The 18,071-nt window shown below is 38.0% G+C and overlaps 1 protein-coding gene across 1 annotated transcript; it reads left to right on the plus strand.

Moving 5' to 3' along the window:
* The first annotated feature begins 373 nt into the window (after positions 1-373).
* LOC104587522 (protein ECERIFERUM 26-like) lies at positions 374-16,088 on the plus strand. Its single transcript, XM_010245167.3, has 2 exons — positions 374-844; positions 15,046-16,088. Exons 1-2 carry the CDS (start codon positions 413-415, stop codon positions 15,916-15,918), a joined length of 1,305 nt encoding a protein of 434 aa, XP_010243469.1. The 5' UTR covers positions 374-412; the 3' UTR covers positions 15,919-16,088.
* The last annotated feature ends 1,983 nt before the right edge of the window (positions 16,089-18,071 follow it).

Here is an 18,071-nt window from a genome sequence, read left to right on the forward strand (position 1 = left end):
TTTAAGGCACCAGTGCATTCCCTTAACCACCAAAAATACATACACATAAGAGAGCAAAAGGACAAATCGAACAGTTGCAAGAAATTGGCCACCCATACTTCCTCATTTTGCCAACTCACATGGTCACTTTTCCACATGGCAGTGATGTGCACTGAGTAATGACTCGGGTGGACTCGTCCATATATTGTGTGTCAGTTCCAGCTCCCAAGCGAGGTACCCTGCCATGATTTGATTACTGGACTGCTTTTTCAATTGGGCTTGTAAAGAGGCATTCAATGTAAACCTAACTTGTTCAGCAGAAATTCATTTTGAAAGATCAGTACCACCTACCCAACTCCTGTCTTCCTATAAAAGGAGAAGCTTTACTATACCATGCACATTTATTCTTCATCTCTGTCTCTCTCTGTCTACCATGGTTTCACCGGACGTCGTCGAAAGCCTCATCTCTGGCGTGAGATTGTCGTCGGTTGGACCGGCGGCAGTAACCCCACCTGACCTGATATATGAACCCAGTAACATGGACTTGGCCATGAAGCTTCACTACCTAAGAGGGGTTTATTTCTTCAGTAGCAGCTCGGTGGAGGGGTTCACCATCCCCAAGATCAAGGAGACCATGTTTCAGTGGCTGGAGCTTTACTACCACGCCTCAGGAAGGTTCAGGAGATCAGAGTCAGGGCGGCCATTCATCAAATGCAACGACTGTGGTGTCAGATTCATCGAGGCCAAGTGCAGCCAGACTCTTGATGAGTGGTTGGAAATCAAGGATTTCTCTACCCACTGCCGTTTTGTCTCCAATCAAGTCATCGGTCCTGAGTTACCTTTCTCTCCATTGGTTCTATTGCAGGTACAGACAGCTCTCCACAGACTATATACACTAATTATTATAAGTAAAGTTTTCTATCTCCACAGACTATATATACTAATCAAGGATTTACATTGTTTGAAGTTCATGAACCGGGTAAATAGTGATCAGTCATCATCTCATCATCAACTCTCCGAGTTTGTTAGACTAAGTTGCTAGTTTGCAATCTAGAACAAGTTTTCATGGAAAATGGTGGTTCTGTCGATGTAGTGTTTGGTTCAAATAAAATAAAGAGCAATGCTAGCCATGCTTTAACAACCATATATTACCAGAAATTTGGTCAGGCTAAAATTAATTGGGCCCATTCCCATTTTAGGGTCCTTTGGTTCTACCACCTAAGGCCGTCCCGTCCTCTCTTGCTTAAATCCACTGAATTGACATCTTTTAGGTTGTGTTTGGTTGTAGTGCAAATCATGACTGGGTGCAAAATTTGTACTTACTAACCCTTGCAAATTTTGCATGGCAAAAATTGATAAAAGATTTGCACCGTGTTCATATCCTACCTCAATTCTTTCTTAGATCTGTAATGTGGGCCGTGTCAGCACAACAAACCCACTTTTTTCGGGCCAACCACATTGTAGTGGCCCATGCCTGCTTGACACAAAATTTTCAAGAGGGGATCCCAGCACAGCCTAAAGCCTAAACTAGGGCTCTTCATAAGAAGGCCCAAACCGATCAACTTAGACCGACCCAACCCAAGTTGGCCGGGTTTTCATCAGCACCGGTCGGTTTCGGGTTGGGAAAATTCATAAACCGATACATCGGGTCGGTTTCGGTTTTCTTGTGTGAAAATCGAAACTGACCCGACTTGAATCGAACCAATTAGTCTTCTAGCTAGTTCCTACTTAACTAGTCTTCTAGAGTTCTAGAATATAAATATTTCAGCCTTCTTTCTATAAAACAATTTGACTTTCTATTTTATTGATAACTTTTGTCTTACTTATATGATTTTATTCTTTACCCGAATTGAATTCAGATTTATCTTTGACTCTTGAACAACAACTAATTCAGATTTATATGAAGATTTATCTTGGACTCTGAATTGAATTCAGATGGCTGAAATGATGGTCAAATAAATTTCCTTCTAGTTCTAGGCTTCTCTGTCCTTTTTGTACAGGAGCAAAACCGAAACCGACCCAACCCGACTCAAACCGACCAGGTTGGTTTTGCCTATCAGTGGGTCGGTTTCGGTTTCCACCTCAGGTAACCCGACCAGGTCGGGTCGGTTGGGAAAACCCCAGTAAACCGACCCAACCCGACCCATGAACAGCCCTAGCCTAAACCAGATTGCGGACTGATATGATTTTTTTAAGAAAAATTAAAATAAATTAATATGATAGACAATAAAATAAAAAAAAAATCTTAAAATTTTATTTTATATGAATTTTGATGTATACAATTATTTATATATGAAATAATAAAATAAAATTGAAAAAAATTACAGTAAAATCAGAATAAAATAATATAATAAGGCTCGGGTCATGCCAGCTATGGGCCTGGACCCCCTAAGCCCAATAGGGTCTAAGGTTTCAAACGGTGCCTGGCATGGCCCGATTTTTGGACTAGGTGGGCTGTGCTTTGGCACAACCCGAGTCTTGTTGGATCATGTTGGTTGTGGGCAGTTTGGTCGAAGCTTGCGTTACCTACGACCATGGTTGCAAAATAATTGTCACCCAGTGAAATACAAACATGCCGGTGTTTACAATAAATTCAATGCATCACATCATTTGATTTTTTATTTCAAACATTGGTGTATTCATATTATAGCTCTCTTCTTTCTCATATAAAGTGGGCACTACATCATGTTGCATCTTACCTTGTTCCTACAAAATAACCCTCTTCTGCTACCATAATATTGAATTTTCAGTCTAAAGCATTATCAAACTTATGACCATAATACTGAATTGGAACTTTTCATCTCATGCATTATTTCACAGGATCAACTATAATACCAGAAAGGCATGACGGTATCTAAAAAATTTGTGACCTATCAACTGGTATCATAAACATATTAATTAATCAGGTGGAATTTATCAAAATTTACAGATGGATTTTGATTGGTCAAAACTCTTCCGCTACCATGTCTTATGGGCATCATAGATTTTCCCTTTAAACACCTAAGGTCTCATCATCATCATCATCTATGCCTTATCACAAATGTATAGGGTCAACTACATGAATCCTATTTCACAATTCTATCCTATTCAATGCCATATCCATCGTCCCATTAAACTAAGATCTCTATGAGATTTCCATTTGGTTTGTACGAATAGGGGGTCTGGAAACTGTTTGGTTGGGCAGAATCAGAATCCCATTCCCATTTCTAATGGAATGACATTCCCCCCTTTGAGGGAATAACTATTTCCTCCCCCTCCATTGGAAATAAAATCCCATTCCAACTGATTTTAATTCCCATACTAATTCATGTCAGAACCAAACAGATTATGGAAATAGACCATTCCGATTCCAGTTTTGAGGATTGCGGTTGTGATTCCAGATTCCAACTATGCACCAAATAGACCCAAGTTAGTCTTGTTTTTCATTTTTAATAACTTCATATCTATATTACTATTAAAAGTGTGAATGAGGTCAAGATTCTGGATTTTTTTATTAAAATATCTTTATTTTTTAAGCTTTGTCTCCCTATGTTATGAGGGCAAAAAATATAATTAAAACTACTACTTTTATTAAGTTATTATATTCCTTGTCATTAAGTTCTATATTTAAGGTATAACTCTCATTTCCTTTTATTAAATCTTATATTTAAAGCAAATTAAATAAATGAGCTTTATATACTTTTCTTGACTAAAACACCCCTATTTATGAATTTAGTCCCTCTTTAGTTGTGTTGGCAAAAAATGTAACTTAAAGTACTATTACTTTCCACTTCATTAAATTCCCTCTCATTAAGGTATTAACTCTCACCCTCTCTCATTAAAAACTTTATTTGAAGCATTTTTTTTCTCACCAATAAACTCTACAAATTAAATCTTTATCCAATATTTTTAATAATGTAAAACCTATGTTCATAACTAACATGAAAAATAGTTAAATAAACCACCCTTTTGTATGAGTGACAAGTAGTTCAACCATCCATGCCAAATGAGTTTAGGCACATCTCTAAGTAGTGCAATTAGGTATTATGATTTCTTAGTAGGAGTTTCAGCAATTTAGTCAAGAAACTTATCTACAACTATAGAATTCATTGGCAAATACAAGAGTTCTAATTTAATTAAGATTACTCAAACAGAGTTGTAATTCAATTAAAATTCATTATCAAATGTGCTAACTCGATTAAAATTCCTTGGTTTCAAAACTTTCCTTTTGTTTAAAACTATAGATTTCTTACTGAATATTTCTAGAGCTTTAGAACCATTCCTAATCATCCAATGTACACAGCAATTTTAGAACTGACATATTTCAATTTTGTTCCCAGGCAGACCAGAAACAATTTGAAAAGTTAGAGAATTTTCCTTTCATTTGATTATATGAATCTTGGTCTTCACTATCTTGACAAGTGGCAGCTTAGGTGGACACCTCATTATTGTTATGATGATGGTGCCTTATTGTACACATCAATGAGAGGGGTAGGGGAGGTGGGCAACATATTGGCTTCCTTTTCAAAATAATCCAAAAGAAATAAATAATTTCCATACCTGGATTCCTTTTCCCTTTTCTAATATCTTTGTTGCTAAGGCCCCATAGTATAGAGTAAACGATCATGTTCTTTCATATATATAAATTCTAGGAGCATGACTTATATTACATGTCATCAAGGATGGAATAATTGCCATGTATAAGTACTTTGTGTCAGACAATTACTTATATCTTAATAAATTTAGGGGAGAAAGAAGGGTAAGAATTTTTAGGCCCAAATTACATTTGGGGTGGGTGTTAATTTGGAATTGATGTCAATGCAGGTATTAGTGTAGAGTGGGGTTTCAGAAATCTGCATTGGGCCTGTCCGTACTCTGTAAATTTAGGCGGTCTTCTGAGCTTCAACAAATTCTGAAGACTGATTTAGGGTAGGGTCTGGAATTGGACCCACTCCGATTCCAATTGCTTGGTTGAACAGAATTAGAATTCCATTTTCATTTTTGCTGGACTAGCATTTTCTCATTTGAGGGAATGGCCATTCCCTATCCCTTGGGAATCCCATTCAGGCTTATTTCAATTTTATTTCTGAGTCCTATCAGAACCAAATAGACTATGAGAGTTGATCATTCTAATTCTGATTCCAAGGGTTTTTAATTTCAATTCCGATTCTGATTCCATCTGCAAACCAAGGCGGTGTTCTACAATGTGAATTGTTTTTCTTGTTGTTAATAGTTACACAAATAAATCAGAACCATCTGGTTTGATAGCAGATTGTTCATCAAAACAAAAACATTGAAAACATGTTCTTTGGTTGTGTGTATGTTTTTTTGTTTTCAAAACAAAAACACAAAAATATGTTCTTGAATTTCTAGTTTCAAAAACATGTTTCCATCCGGTTATGTAGTATCATGTTCTATAAATCATATAATTTTTACACTACAAAAGCTGTTTTTCTTAAAACCATTATTTTGATGGTTCCAAAACCATGACTTGATTTTTGAAACAAAACCAATTCGTTTTTCTCTTTGAAAACAAAAACAGAGTTCAAGAAATTGATTTTTTCTGTTTTTCTGTTTAGTAATAGAAAGTCAAAGAGATTGAAAGATGTATGCTCAAAAAAACCCCAAAAGAATGAATTGCCGAATTTTAGGAAGCTTCTAAACAAATCTTTTGAGTCCTGCCCAGTATATAGTCTTTAAATGCATTTTTAAAAGTTTGTTAAACCAAACCACTTACCAACCGGCCTTGATCTTGAAATACAAGACCCCAAAAGTTCAGTACATCTTTTCGTTATTTGGACTATCACAATATATTCCTAAAAAACCTTACCAAAGCACCTTATGCCATGTTTGGTTTTGCTTAGGGCTTCATTTTTTTAATTCTTGCTCATTGTAGATGAATGACATTATTGTGTTTCGTTACAAAATTCTTGTCATCAGCCTCATTCATTTTAGAATGAAAAATCAGCCCATAGCACAAAAATTGAGGTAGCCCACAACATGAAAAATAATCATTCCCTATCTTATCCATTTTCATTCTTTAAAGAAACTCTATGCTGGCGATTAGAACTTAGAAACCACCAATATAAAAACACTTTTATGAAAACACTTTTACGAATGCACTTTATGAAAGAACTTTTACGAGAGCACTTTAAAAAAGTAATAGTATGGAAATAACTTTTACGAAAGTAAAGTACTTTTACGAAAGCACTTTTATTAAAGTAATTTTATGAGAGCACTTTTATAGAAGTAATTTTATGAAAATTACTTTTACGAAAGCATTTTTATAAATGTACTTTTACATGAAAGCAATTTTATGGAAGCACTTTTATGAAAAGTACTTTTATAAAAGAACTTTTGTGAAATTTCTTTTACAAAAGCACTTTTATGAAGTATCTTTATCAAAGTACTTTTATGAAACTATGATAGTGTTTATTCATTCACTTTGGATTGGATTGGACCCATTCCGGTCCATTTGCATTTTAATTGGACTGGATTGGATTGTAGCAGGTGTTGTAGTTTTTTTATATATAAATCTCATTATTTTTGTGTTTGATTCAATTTGGATTGGATTGGACCCAATACGGTCTATTTCCATTTTATTTAGAGTAGATTGAACTTGGTTTGTATGGATTTGGTCTAGTCCATTTGTAAATGGACCAATATTGGATTGGACCAAATCCAATCCAATTGACAGACCTACCAGTAATCATCTATGTTGATGATTTTGGAGACCTAGGCTGGTGGTTTATGACTACTAATACATTTTTTTTTAAGAATGAAAATGCACAACATAAGGCACTTGTCAGTTTAAAAAGAATTCATTTTTCAGGAGAAAAGTGTTTGGCTCATAGCAATATTTTTTCATTTTATCCATTTTTACCCATTCTTTTTCATCCTAGAATTTGATATTGGATAAAAATGAAAAAAAATGAGAGTTGAACCAAACATGACCTTAATAAAGCAATGGCTTGCTGAATTAGGAATGACATGATTTGACCCAAATCATTGGATTTTGATTTTCTTTCGTTAATTCATTGGTTCATTTTTTCTTTGTTGAGAAAACAAGGTTTTCCAAGGTAATAAGGGCGGAAAAAAGTTTCTATCTGAAATAATACTACAACATTTCTTTTCTTCCACCACTTTTTTTTTGGTGACTGCCAACACTATGGCACAAACAAATTTATTCCCCCTCCTCCACACACACACAAAAACACCAAATGTAGCAACCTTGTCAATAAATGCACTGGGGCTTTACAACCAGAATATATGTCCTCTATTTGGGTAAGTTTGGATCCTATTATAATTACACAAACCTATAAATACAAACCCAAAATCTATATACAGTGACTTGTGGGCCTTTCTAATGTAATGGGCTTTATTGGTATCCAATTCAGTGACCCAATTAGGATTACAATCATGGTAGAGTTGAAGGGATGAGAGATCTATCATATGGATTGCCGAACCCTGCAGGAAGGTTGGGAGAAATTTCAAAATTTTTTTTCAATGATAAATCTTGAACCTAAACAGGACAAGATCTGAAACAAAAAAAGGGAGTGGAGGAATATACCTGATACGAAGTAGTAATAACCTCCAATGAAGGTTTTCACGCCCAAGGAAATATTCAAAGACTGCTTTCACCAAAGATGACACGGTACAGGATGAAGCAGAATCAGTAGGACGACTCTTTAGCAAAAACCAAATTCTTCAGCAAGAATCTGATGGAGGGCTAGTGAGCACGACTTCAGATTACCTTTTCTACCGAAAGGTAATATCAAGAACCCTTCTTGATCACTCCCACAGGTGGAGATCGAACTGGTATGGCAGCAAGAGCAGGAGAGAAGGAGACAGTGCAGTCAAACTTTGTTGCCTCTCTCTGGAATTCAGTAGTCAGTCAGATGATATCTGATGTGTGTACTGAGGGTTCGCCCTATTCTCCTATTTATAGCCTTAAAGAGAGGTTCTCCTAAACCCGTTAGGAGTTTCATAATCCAAATCTTGTATTTGTATCTGGACTCTCTTTAAGAGATAAGGACAATCCCTTATCTTATCTACAGATAAAGATCAGCCCTCCTAATCTAATTAGAAGTTTCCTGATCCAAATATCTATTTGGATCTGAACTCTTTGAGTGGATAAGGATAATCCCTTATCCTATCTGTTGATCTAAATCCCAGAACCGCCCTCTTTTAATTAATCTCATTAAGTCAGTTCGAATTGGGCTTTAGGTCCATTAAGTCCATCTGCTCACTTACCCTCCAAACTACTGTCTAGTTGGATATTCTTGTATAGCGTGAGACCCAAACATTGATCTACACATCAACCACATGGGTTCAGCTGAATTCACCGTAGGAGACAGTGAACCCCTGAGTCCATCACCATGGGCTCTTAATGGGCCCAACATTTACACTAAATGGTCATTGGGTCAAGCACCTTACAAAAACCCAAGGACTGTGGGCAGATGCAAGATTAGCCCATCAGGTATTACCTTCAATGGTCTTACATTTAACCTCTCAGCCCATAATGATCAAACACTGCCCCGACAAGAGAGAACCTCTCCCTCAGCAGCAAAGTACAGTGTTGCACTCTCTACTCACATGGATCCCGGGAATTAAAATCATTTGCAAACAATTTGAAACCATAATATATAAATATCTTTTGCAATACAAATTTCAACGCTTGAAATTGATTGTCGGTAGTTTAGGTTTCCATTATAGAAAATGCATCCCCGATCCTTTACTTTGACCGACAAAGGGGCTGATCCTGTCACTATGATCACCCACTCAGATGAATTTTCGGACTGTCCCAACATACCCAGGTTTTGACCCCCTCTAAGGATCTCACGATTGACATATCAAAGACAGTCCAATCCGACACCTAGTGTAGTATCATAATCGAGTCTAGGGGTCAGGTGTAACATTCCAGTTTTGCTCATCTATTTCCAAGGTCTAGGGAAATAATGGAATTCTGGTCTGGTTCAGGATTTCAAGAAATCCACACTGCATGTACCTCAGGTCTCACCCTAGCAGTTGAGACAAGTTACCCCAACCAACTTAGCGGCACATCAGAGTCAGCCTTGGTAGGATAAATCTCCCAGATCTATCCAACGGATGTGAAGATTCTAAACTAACACGAGTCTCATATATGTCTAATTTATGGGTATTACATAGAAACACACCATAATAACATGAATCAAATATGTACTTTATTCATTTACATTAAATGTTATAATGTACATTATTATGATTGGAGCTAAGGGCATACACTGTCTAACAGCTCCCACTTGCACTTAGGTCCAATCTGGTGTAAGTCGAAGTCCCATGCTTTTCACATGTTTCTCACACTTTATGTGTCAGTAGAAAGCATGTTTCTCACATGTTTCTTACACTTTCTAGTGTAGTATCATAATCGAGTCTAGGGGTCAGTTGTAACATTACAGTTTTGCCCATTTATCTTCAAGGTTCAGGGCAATACTGGAATTCTGGTCCGGTTCAAGATTTCAAGAAAACCCACACCGCATCAGTATACCCCTGGAGCTGTAGTGAACTACCATTGAATGCTAGTCAAAACTCTTTTGTCATTCGAATGTACTTTAGTATGTTTTTCACAGCAGTCCAATGCTCATGCCCTGGGTTTGACTGAAATCTGCTTACCACACTCACTGCTTGAGAGATGTCAGGACAAGTGCACAGCATGGCATACATGATGCTTCCTACGGCTGAGGCATAGGGAACGTCCTTCATGCCCTCAATCTTTTTGGGAGTCTTGGGAAACATACCCTTGGAGAGAGTGACTCCATGCCTGAAATGAACATTTTCTTTCTTGGAGTTCTCCATGCTGTATCTCTTGACTATTTTGTCAATGTAAGCAGATTGGGATAATCCTATTATCCTCTTTGATCTATCTCTATAGAGTCAAATACCTAGTATGTAGGAGGCTTCTCTAAGATCTTTCATGGAGAATTGCTGTGAAAGCCATACTTTCACCGTAGTTAACATTCCTACATCATTCCCAATGAGTAGAATGTCATCTACATACAGAACTAGGAACGTAACCTTTTCTCCACTGGATTTCCTATAAACACATGGCTCATTTGGGTTTTGTTCAAAGTCAAACTGTTTGATGGTTGAGTCGAACCGGATGTTTCAATTCCTAGAAGTTTGCTTAAGTTCATATATGAATCGGTTTAGTTTACATACCATGTGTTCCTGACCCCAAGCTATGAAACCTTGCGGTTGCATATATCCATTCAGGAACGCAGTTTTGACATCCATTTGCCAAATCTCGTAATCATGGCACACTGCTACAGATAGCAGGATTCTAATGCATTTAAGCATGGCCACCAGCGAAAATGTTTCCTCATAATCGATTCTTTCTTTCTGAGTGTATCATTTCGCCACAAGACGAGCCTTGTAGGTCTTAACCTTACCATTTGGGCCTTCTTCCTCTTATAAATCCATTTGCAACCAATTGCTTTTACCCCAGGGGGCAGATCCACTAGAGTTCAGACTTTATTGGTCTCCATTGAGTCCATCTCAACTCTCATGGCATCTACCCATTTCAAGGAATCTATATCCAACATAGCTTCCATATAAGTCACAGGATCCTCCTCACTGGTCGTGGCTTCCACTAAGTACTTTCTTAGTCATAGCCGAAACGGACCAAAGGCCTGGAAACCCGGGTAAATCTCATAGGTAGGTTGTTAATTGGAGCTTGTGGGACATCTCCCACTACCCCTGAGCTCTCCTCATCAAGAACACCTTGACGATGATTGTTTAGGATGTAATCATCTTCCAAGAAATGTGCATTTCGACTATAGAACACATTCTGTTCTCTTGGGTCATAGAATAAGTAACCCACAGAGCCTTTGGGATAGCCTATGAATAGGTAACGACTGGTCTTGGATTCCAATTTGTCCACACTCATTCTTTTAACATGCGGACAACCCCAAATCTTCAAGTGTTTTATAGTTGGCTTCTTACTAGTCCAAAGCTCATAGGGAGTCTTTGGAACTTATTTGGTTGAAACCCGGTTCAACACATATATCACAGCCTCTAATGCATAACCCTCAAAGGATGTGGGTAATTTTGAATGTACGAGAAATGATCGGACCATATCCAATAAAGTCTAGTTCCTCATCTCTGACACACCGTTTAGCTGTGGTGTAGCAGGATGAGCTAATTGTGATACTATCCCATTGACCTTTAAATAGTCCCTGAATTCGTCAGAGAGATACTCGCTACTTCGATCTGATCGAAGGGTCTTAATTTCTCTCCCTAACTGTTTCTCGACCTCTTGTCTAAATTCTTTGAACTTTTCAAAAGATTCAGACTTATGTCTCATTAGGTACACATAACCATACTGTGAGTAATCATTGGTAAATGTTATGAAGTAAACGTGCTGATTACATGTCCTAACATTCATGGGACCACATACATCAGTATGTATAAGGTCAAGTGTGCATGTTGATCTTTCTGGCTTACCATTAAATGGCCGTTTTGTCATCTTACTCTGAAGGCAAGGTTCACAGGTTTGAAGATCTTCTACAGTTAGAAAATCCAACGAACCATTCTTTGCCAAACTTGTAATACGATCTATGTTAATATGGCCAAGTCAGTAATGCCACAGGCACGTGGGATTGACTGTATCACGGGTACTTTTCTTGGGGATATCATCCGACGTAGTTTCAGTTATGTTTGTTTTCAGAGAAGGATAGAGAACATAAAAACCATTCTCAAGTTCTTCGTATACGAGGAATTTGTTATTTCTTTTAATAACAATCATATTAGTAAAGAGAACATAATATCCATCCGCACATAGTTTTGAAACAGAAATCAAATTTCTTCTCAAATTCGGTACATAAAGACAATCTTTTAATGTAATTGATCATTCTCTGAAATACAATTCTACAGTTCCTATGGTTGTAGCTGCAACAGTTGCAGAAATCCCCAAGTAAAGAATAACCTCTCCGTCACTCAATCTTTTGGTTGTCCTGAACCCCTGCAGTGAGTTACACGCATGAGTTGAAGCCCTAGAGTCAATACACCAGGAAGCAGAAATTACCAACATATTAGTTTCTATGACAAAGGATTCGAAATTACATTGTTTCTTGGTCTCCAGGTACCGATGACAGTTCCTCTTCCAGTGGTCGGCCTGCTTGCAGAATTGACAAGCATCTGATGCTTTGTCCTTCCTCTGCCTTTTGGTCTTGCTAACTTTCTTCTGAGGCTTCTTCTTTGCCTTCCTCTTCTTCTTGCTCGATTTGCCACATTCAACAAGCATAGCAATGGGCTCATCCTTCTTTATCAGTTCTTTGGCCCTCTACAATATATTGTTGAGTTCCTAGATGCTAACATTTAGCTTATTCATGTTATACTTCATGATGAATTGATTGAATGAAGGGGGCAAAGAATTTAGGATGACATCAACCTTGGTGACATGATCAAAGCCTGGATTGAAGAGCGTCAAGTTCATTGATGTATCCCATCGTCTTAAGACTATGGTCATGAACTTGCTGGTTCTTGGACATTTGCGCATTCATGAACTGTTTCAAGAACTTCTGACGAGTAGAACGATTCTGCTCCTCATACATCGCCCTTAGACTATCCAAGATATCATTGGACAATTCGATCTGATCGAACTGTCGCTGTATCGGATTATCCAAGGATGCTACGATGTAGCACCGGGCAAGAGAATTTTTCTCTTCCCATTCTTGATAGTCCCTCCTACGGGCCCCAGAAGCCCTATCACCCGGACGTTCCGGGGCAGGGTTTTTAGCTACCTTGTCCAATTTCTTGGACGTCAGGACTAGCATAAGGTTACGATACCAGTCAGCGTAGTTTGGGCCCTTAAGTTTGTTGTCGTCCAATAATTTAGCGCAAATTGGGTAGAATGCCTTTTGCCCATTTGCGCAGATCTAGATCTGGTTAATTTTGGATCAAGATTTGAACCTGGCTCTGATACCACTGAAGGGATGAGAGATCTATCATATGGATGGCCGAACCTTGCAGGATGGTTGGGCGAAATTTCAAAAAATTTCTCTTTTCCATGTGGGAATCACATTCCCTATTTTAGAAAACTGCATTTTCAAGGATCAATCTTGAACGTAAACCGGACCAAATCTGAAACCAAAAAGGGAGTTGAGGGATATACTTGATATGAAAGTAGTAAAAACCTCCAATGAAAGTGTTCACGCCCAAGGAAAGATCCAAAGACTGCTTCCACCAAAGATGACACGGTGCAGGATGAAGCAGAATCAGCAGGACGACTCTTCAGCAAGAACCGAATTCTTCAGCAAGAATCTGATGGAGGGCTAGTGAGCACGACTTCAGATTACCTTTTATGCCAAAAGGTAATATCAAGAACCCTTGATCTTTCCCACAGGTAGAGATCGAACTGGTATGGCGGCAAGAGCAGGAGAGAAGGAGACAGTGCAGTCAAACTGTGTTGCCCCTCTCTGGAATTCAGCAGTCAGTCAGATGATCTCTGATGTTTGTAGTGAGGGTTTTCCCTACTCTCCTATTTATAGCCTTAAAGAGAGGTTCTCCTAATCCCATTAGGAGTTTCCTAATCCAAATCTTGTATTTGGATCTGGACTCTCTTTAAGAGATAAGGATAACCCATTATCTTATCTACAGATAAAGATCAGCCCTCCTAATCTAATTAGAAGTTTCCTGATCCAAATATCTATTTGGATCTGGACTCTTTGAGTGGATATGGACAATCTCTTATCCTATTTGTTGATCTAAATCTTAGAACCACCCTCTTTCAATTAATCTCATTAAGCCAGTTCGATTTGGGCTTTAGGCCCATTAAGTCCATTTGTTCACTTACCCTCCAAACTGCTACCCAGTTAGATATCCTTGTATGCTGTGGGACCCAAACATTGATCTACACCTCAGTCACATGGGTTCAGCCCAGCCTCTGTTACAAAGCCTGGCCGAATTCATTGCTAAATACAATGAACCCCTGAGTCCATCACCATGGGCTCTTAATGGACCCAACATTTACACTAAATGGTCCTTGGGTCAAGCCACCTTATAAAAACCCAAGGACTGTGGGCAGATGCAAGATTAGCCCATCAGGTATTACCTTTCAGTGGTCTTACACTTAACCTCTCAGCCCATAATGATCAAACACTGCCCGACAAGAGATGACCTCTCCCTCGGCTGTAAGGTACAGTGATGCACTCTCTACTCACATGGATCCCAGGAATTAAAACATTTTGCAAACACTTTGAAACCATAATATATATATATATATATATATATATATATATATATATATATATATGTATATCTCTATATAAATATATTTTGTAAAACAAATTTCAACGGTTGAAATCAACTGTCAGCAGTTTAGGTTTCCATCAGAGAGTGCATCCCTGATCATTCACTTTGTCTGACAAAGGGGCTGATCCTGTCACTATGATCAGCCACTCAGATGAATTCTCGGACTGTCCCAACATACCAAAGTTTTGACCCCCCTCTAAGGATCTCACTAATTGGCATATCAAAGACAGCCCAATCCGACAACTAGTGTAGTATCATAATCGAGGGTAGGGGTCAGGTGTAATATTCTAGTTTTGCTCATCTATCTCCAAGGACCAGGGCAATACTGGAATTTTGGTCCAGTTCAGGGTTTCAAGAAACCCACACTACATGTACCTCCGGTCTCACCTTGGCAGGTAAGACAATTCACCCCAACCAACTTGGCGGCACATCAATGTCAGCCTTGGCAGGATAAATCTCCCCAGATCTATCCAAAGGCTGTGAAAATTCTAAATTAACACGAGTCTCATATGTGTACAATTTAAGGATATTATACAGAAATACACCATAATAACATGAATCAAATATGTATTTTATTCATTTACATTAAATGTCATAATATACATAATTTTTATTGGAGCTAAGGGCATAAACTGTCTACAAGAGTTTTACTTGGCACTGGATCCACATGTTTATTAGAGTATTGCCTCGAGATCCTTGGCTGGGCCTGTTCTGTTGTATCAAAAGCCTAATTGAAATGTCTGTAGACTTCACTCAATTTTCTAAATTTCTATCTACTTGCTTTTTGCTTGTACACAGATTACATGGTTCAAATGTGGAGGAATGGCAGTTGGGGTCAGTTGGGCCCATGTCCTCGGGGATGCATTCTCAGCTTCAAATTTCATCAATATGTGGGGCCAAGTCCTGGCGGGTAACAAGCCCGAGCTTCCACCCTATGTATCCAGATTAGAAAAATCCGAAAAGCCACCATCACTTGCCCAAGAGCCACTTTCAGTGAAACGGGTCGACCCGGTCGGAGACAATTGGGTAGTTCCTGGAAACTGCAAAATGGAGATGCTATCTTTCCGCCTAGCTGCCACACAGTTAGATGGTTTACAGTCAAGGGTGTCGGGTCAAAAGCAGAAGAATGATCAAGCTCCACTGTTTGAATGCATCTGTGCTGTAATCTGGCAATCTTTAGCGAAGATTAGAGAAGGACCCGAACCCAGAATTGTGACCATTTGCAGAAAGGAGCCTCATAATAGAGGGCGCCTGACTCTGAGCAATAACCAGATGATAAGCGTGGCCAAGGCTGATTTCTCTGTTGTGGAAGCCAAGCCCAAGGACTTGGTGGAATTGATTGCAAAACCATCTGTCAATGAGAACACCCAGATTGAAAAATTGGTGAAGAAAGATCAAGGGCTGATGGATTTTGTGTTCTATGGCGCCAACCTGACGTTTGTGGATCTGGGAGGGAGTGATCTTTACGGGTTGGAGTTGAATAAAACAAAACCCGTTTTTGTGAATTATACTGTGGATGGAGTGGGAGACGAAGGGGTCATTTTTGTGCTTCCAGAGGCAAAAGTTGCCGGAGAAGATGGTCGCGGAGGCCAGACTGTGACGTTGATTTTGCCGGAGAATCAGCTCATGAAGCTGAAGGATGAGCTCAAAAGAGAATGGTCCATTAAATGATAAAGATGGAAGAATTGCTTGTATTAGGAACTAGACTTTCAGATCCTTGTTTGCTTATGTATGTCTGCTTATATATGTTGATCTTTTAGGCATAATTTGCTAAATGGTCCACTGCTTTTGAAGCTTAACATTTTAAAATGAAGTGCCCAACATGATGTCTTAATGTGTTATTGATGGGGTTTGACAAAATTTAAAACTAAACTCTAGTATCTGAAAAGCAGAATAAAAAAAAAATTCTTTATACAACTCTAATGTTTGAAAATAATAAATATATATGCTTCTGCCACTTCTTACCAAATCAAACCTGTTATCATTTTTCAGAAATATAGTTTGAACATAAACACAAACAAAATGTAAACTCTAAACTATCACACCTTGTTTCAGTATTCTACCTTTACGATAGATAATGTGGATTATTGTGTTTTACCCAAACAGAGAATGGATATATGGTGGGGTTACGGGGCTGCATTTATTCCTTTAAAGCCTAAGCCTGGTTGCTTTATTAGGTAATTCCATTTGCATTAGTGCAAAAGTATGGGAGTGCAAATGATGGAGTATAAGTTCAAATAAATTTTTGTTTCAACTTTTACCTCAATTTATTTGATTGCAGTGCAGTGCAGATAAAGTAAAATAAAACCCATAGCAGATATGAAGCATCGAAAGTTTCATTCTTCGTATTTGTACAGCCATACATTTGTACTAGCACAAATGAAATTGCAATACAAACAAGAAACCCCGGAAGGAATACCTTGATCCCAATAAAAAGAATATCAAGACACAGTTCTGACCCAAACCTTATAAAATAGGTTCAAACCCCATTTTTAATGAACTTTCGTGTGAGGGGGCATGCTAGAAAATATCAACCTATTCAAGGACCTCATCACCTAACAGCTTAAGCTTTTAGGTTGAATGGTTCTTTGAGATGGTATCAGAGCCATTTTAATAAGTTTCAGCACAAGGTATGAGTGGGTCTGTGCTTGTTCACTCTTCAAGCCCATTTTCAATGAGCTTTCGTGTGAGGGGGCATGCTAGAAAATATCAACCTATTCAAGGACCTCATCATCTAACAGCTTAAGCTTTTAGGTTGAATGGTTAGTTAAGACAATCTTATGTCAAACATGAGTACATTTCAAAAATCAAAGACATTAGAGAGAGACTAACCAAGCAAAATGACCAAAGAGAATGCCATGAAGGATGGATTGAACCAAGCCATCTTCATACTTTCCTCCTGTGGGTGTGGGCTGTAGATTGTGATTTGTGATCTCTAGCCTCTAGCTAATGGTTTTCGTTTCTATGTGGTGGAGTTGATGGATGGGGTAGGAGCATCGTTTATATATAAAGAAGTCCATATAAAAAATGGTAGTGTTTTATATGAAAAATATTATTGAATTTTGTAGAAAAAATTATATATCTTATCATTTATGATGTCAATAAATTCGAATTAGATATCATATCAACATGGACTCTAATGTTTCCTTTTTTTTTTTTAATTTTTTAAATCCAATTCATTTTAGAAATAAGCCATAAGAACAAACGTCTCCCACCGTTACTGCTGCAGATGTGCTCATCCCGCATTACATTATAAATGCCCTTGAGTCTCTTCAAGAGAGACGTTTAGTATACTTGTAAAAGAAAAATCCACTCCCCACACAACAACTAATCTCTTGCTCCATTTCTATTCTAATTTTCTCAACTTTCTCAATTTTGATTGTTTATTCCACCTAATATTGATGAAAAGCTTGAACTTCCAAAACCTCTCCCGTCCAGGTAGTAGGGGTTTTGGAGAATGAATTGACCAAGTCAATTGTAGACCTAGGTTCTTATTTCATATTAAAGAATGAATTTACATAAGTGGAAAGTTACAAGAAACAAAGAGGAAAGAAAGTAAAAGGAAACAAATCTTATTGTACAATATTTACAAAGCAGTTCTTTGAGGAAACTTTGAATGAATAGTAACTTCCTTAACTAGTGCGGTTCACTACAATAAAAATAGCCTAATCCGGCAGTTTAGAACCGGCGGTCTTAACGAATGCGGCTACAGTGACGCATTCCTCCAAAGACTGCCGCCTACAAAACTACTACAAATAAGAATCGGGTGGCAGTCTTTGGAAAGTCGTACAACAGTTATTTATTTTTTTTAATTTATTTATTTA

The sequence above is a fragment of the Nelumbo nucifera genome, chromosome 1 (assembly GCF_055504915.1).
Source record: "Nelumbo nucifera cultivar China Antique chromosome 1, China Antique-T2T, whole genome shotgun sequence".
Lineage (NCBI taxonomy): Eukaryota > Viridiplantae > Streptophyta > Magnoliopsida > Proteales > Nelumbonaceae > Nelumbo > Nelumbo nucifera.

Excerpts from the sequence above, each read along its gene's own strand:
- LOC104587522 (XM_010245167.3), top strand. The coding sequence starts at position 413 with ATGGTTTCACCGGACGTCGTCGAAAGCCTCATCTCTGGCGTGAGATTG. Across the intron at positions 845-15,045 it reads CTCCATTGGTTCTATTGCAG|ATTACATGGTTCAAATGTGG; the intron begins GTACAGACAGCT and ends GCTTGTACACAG.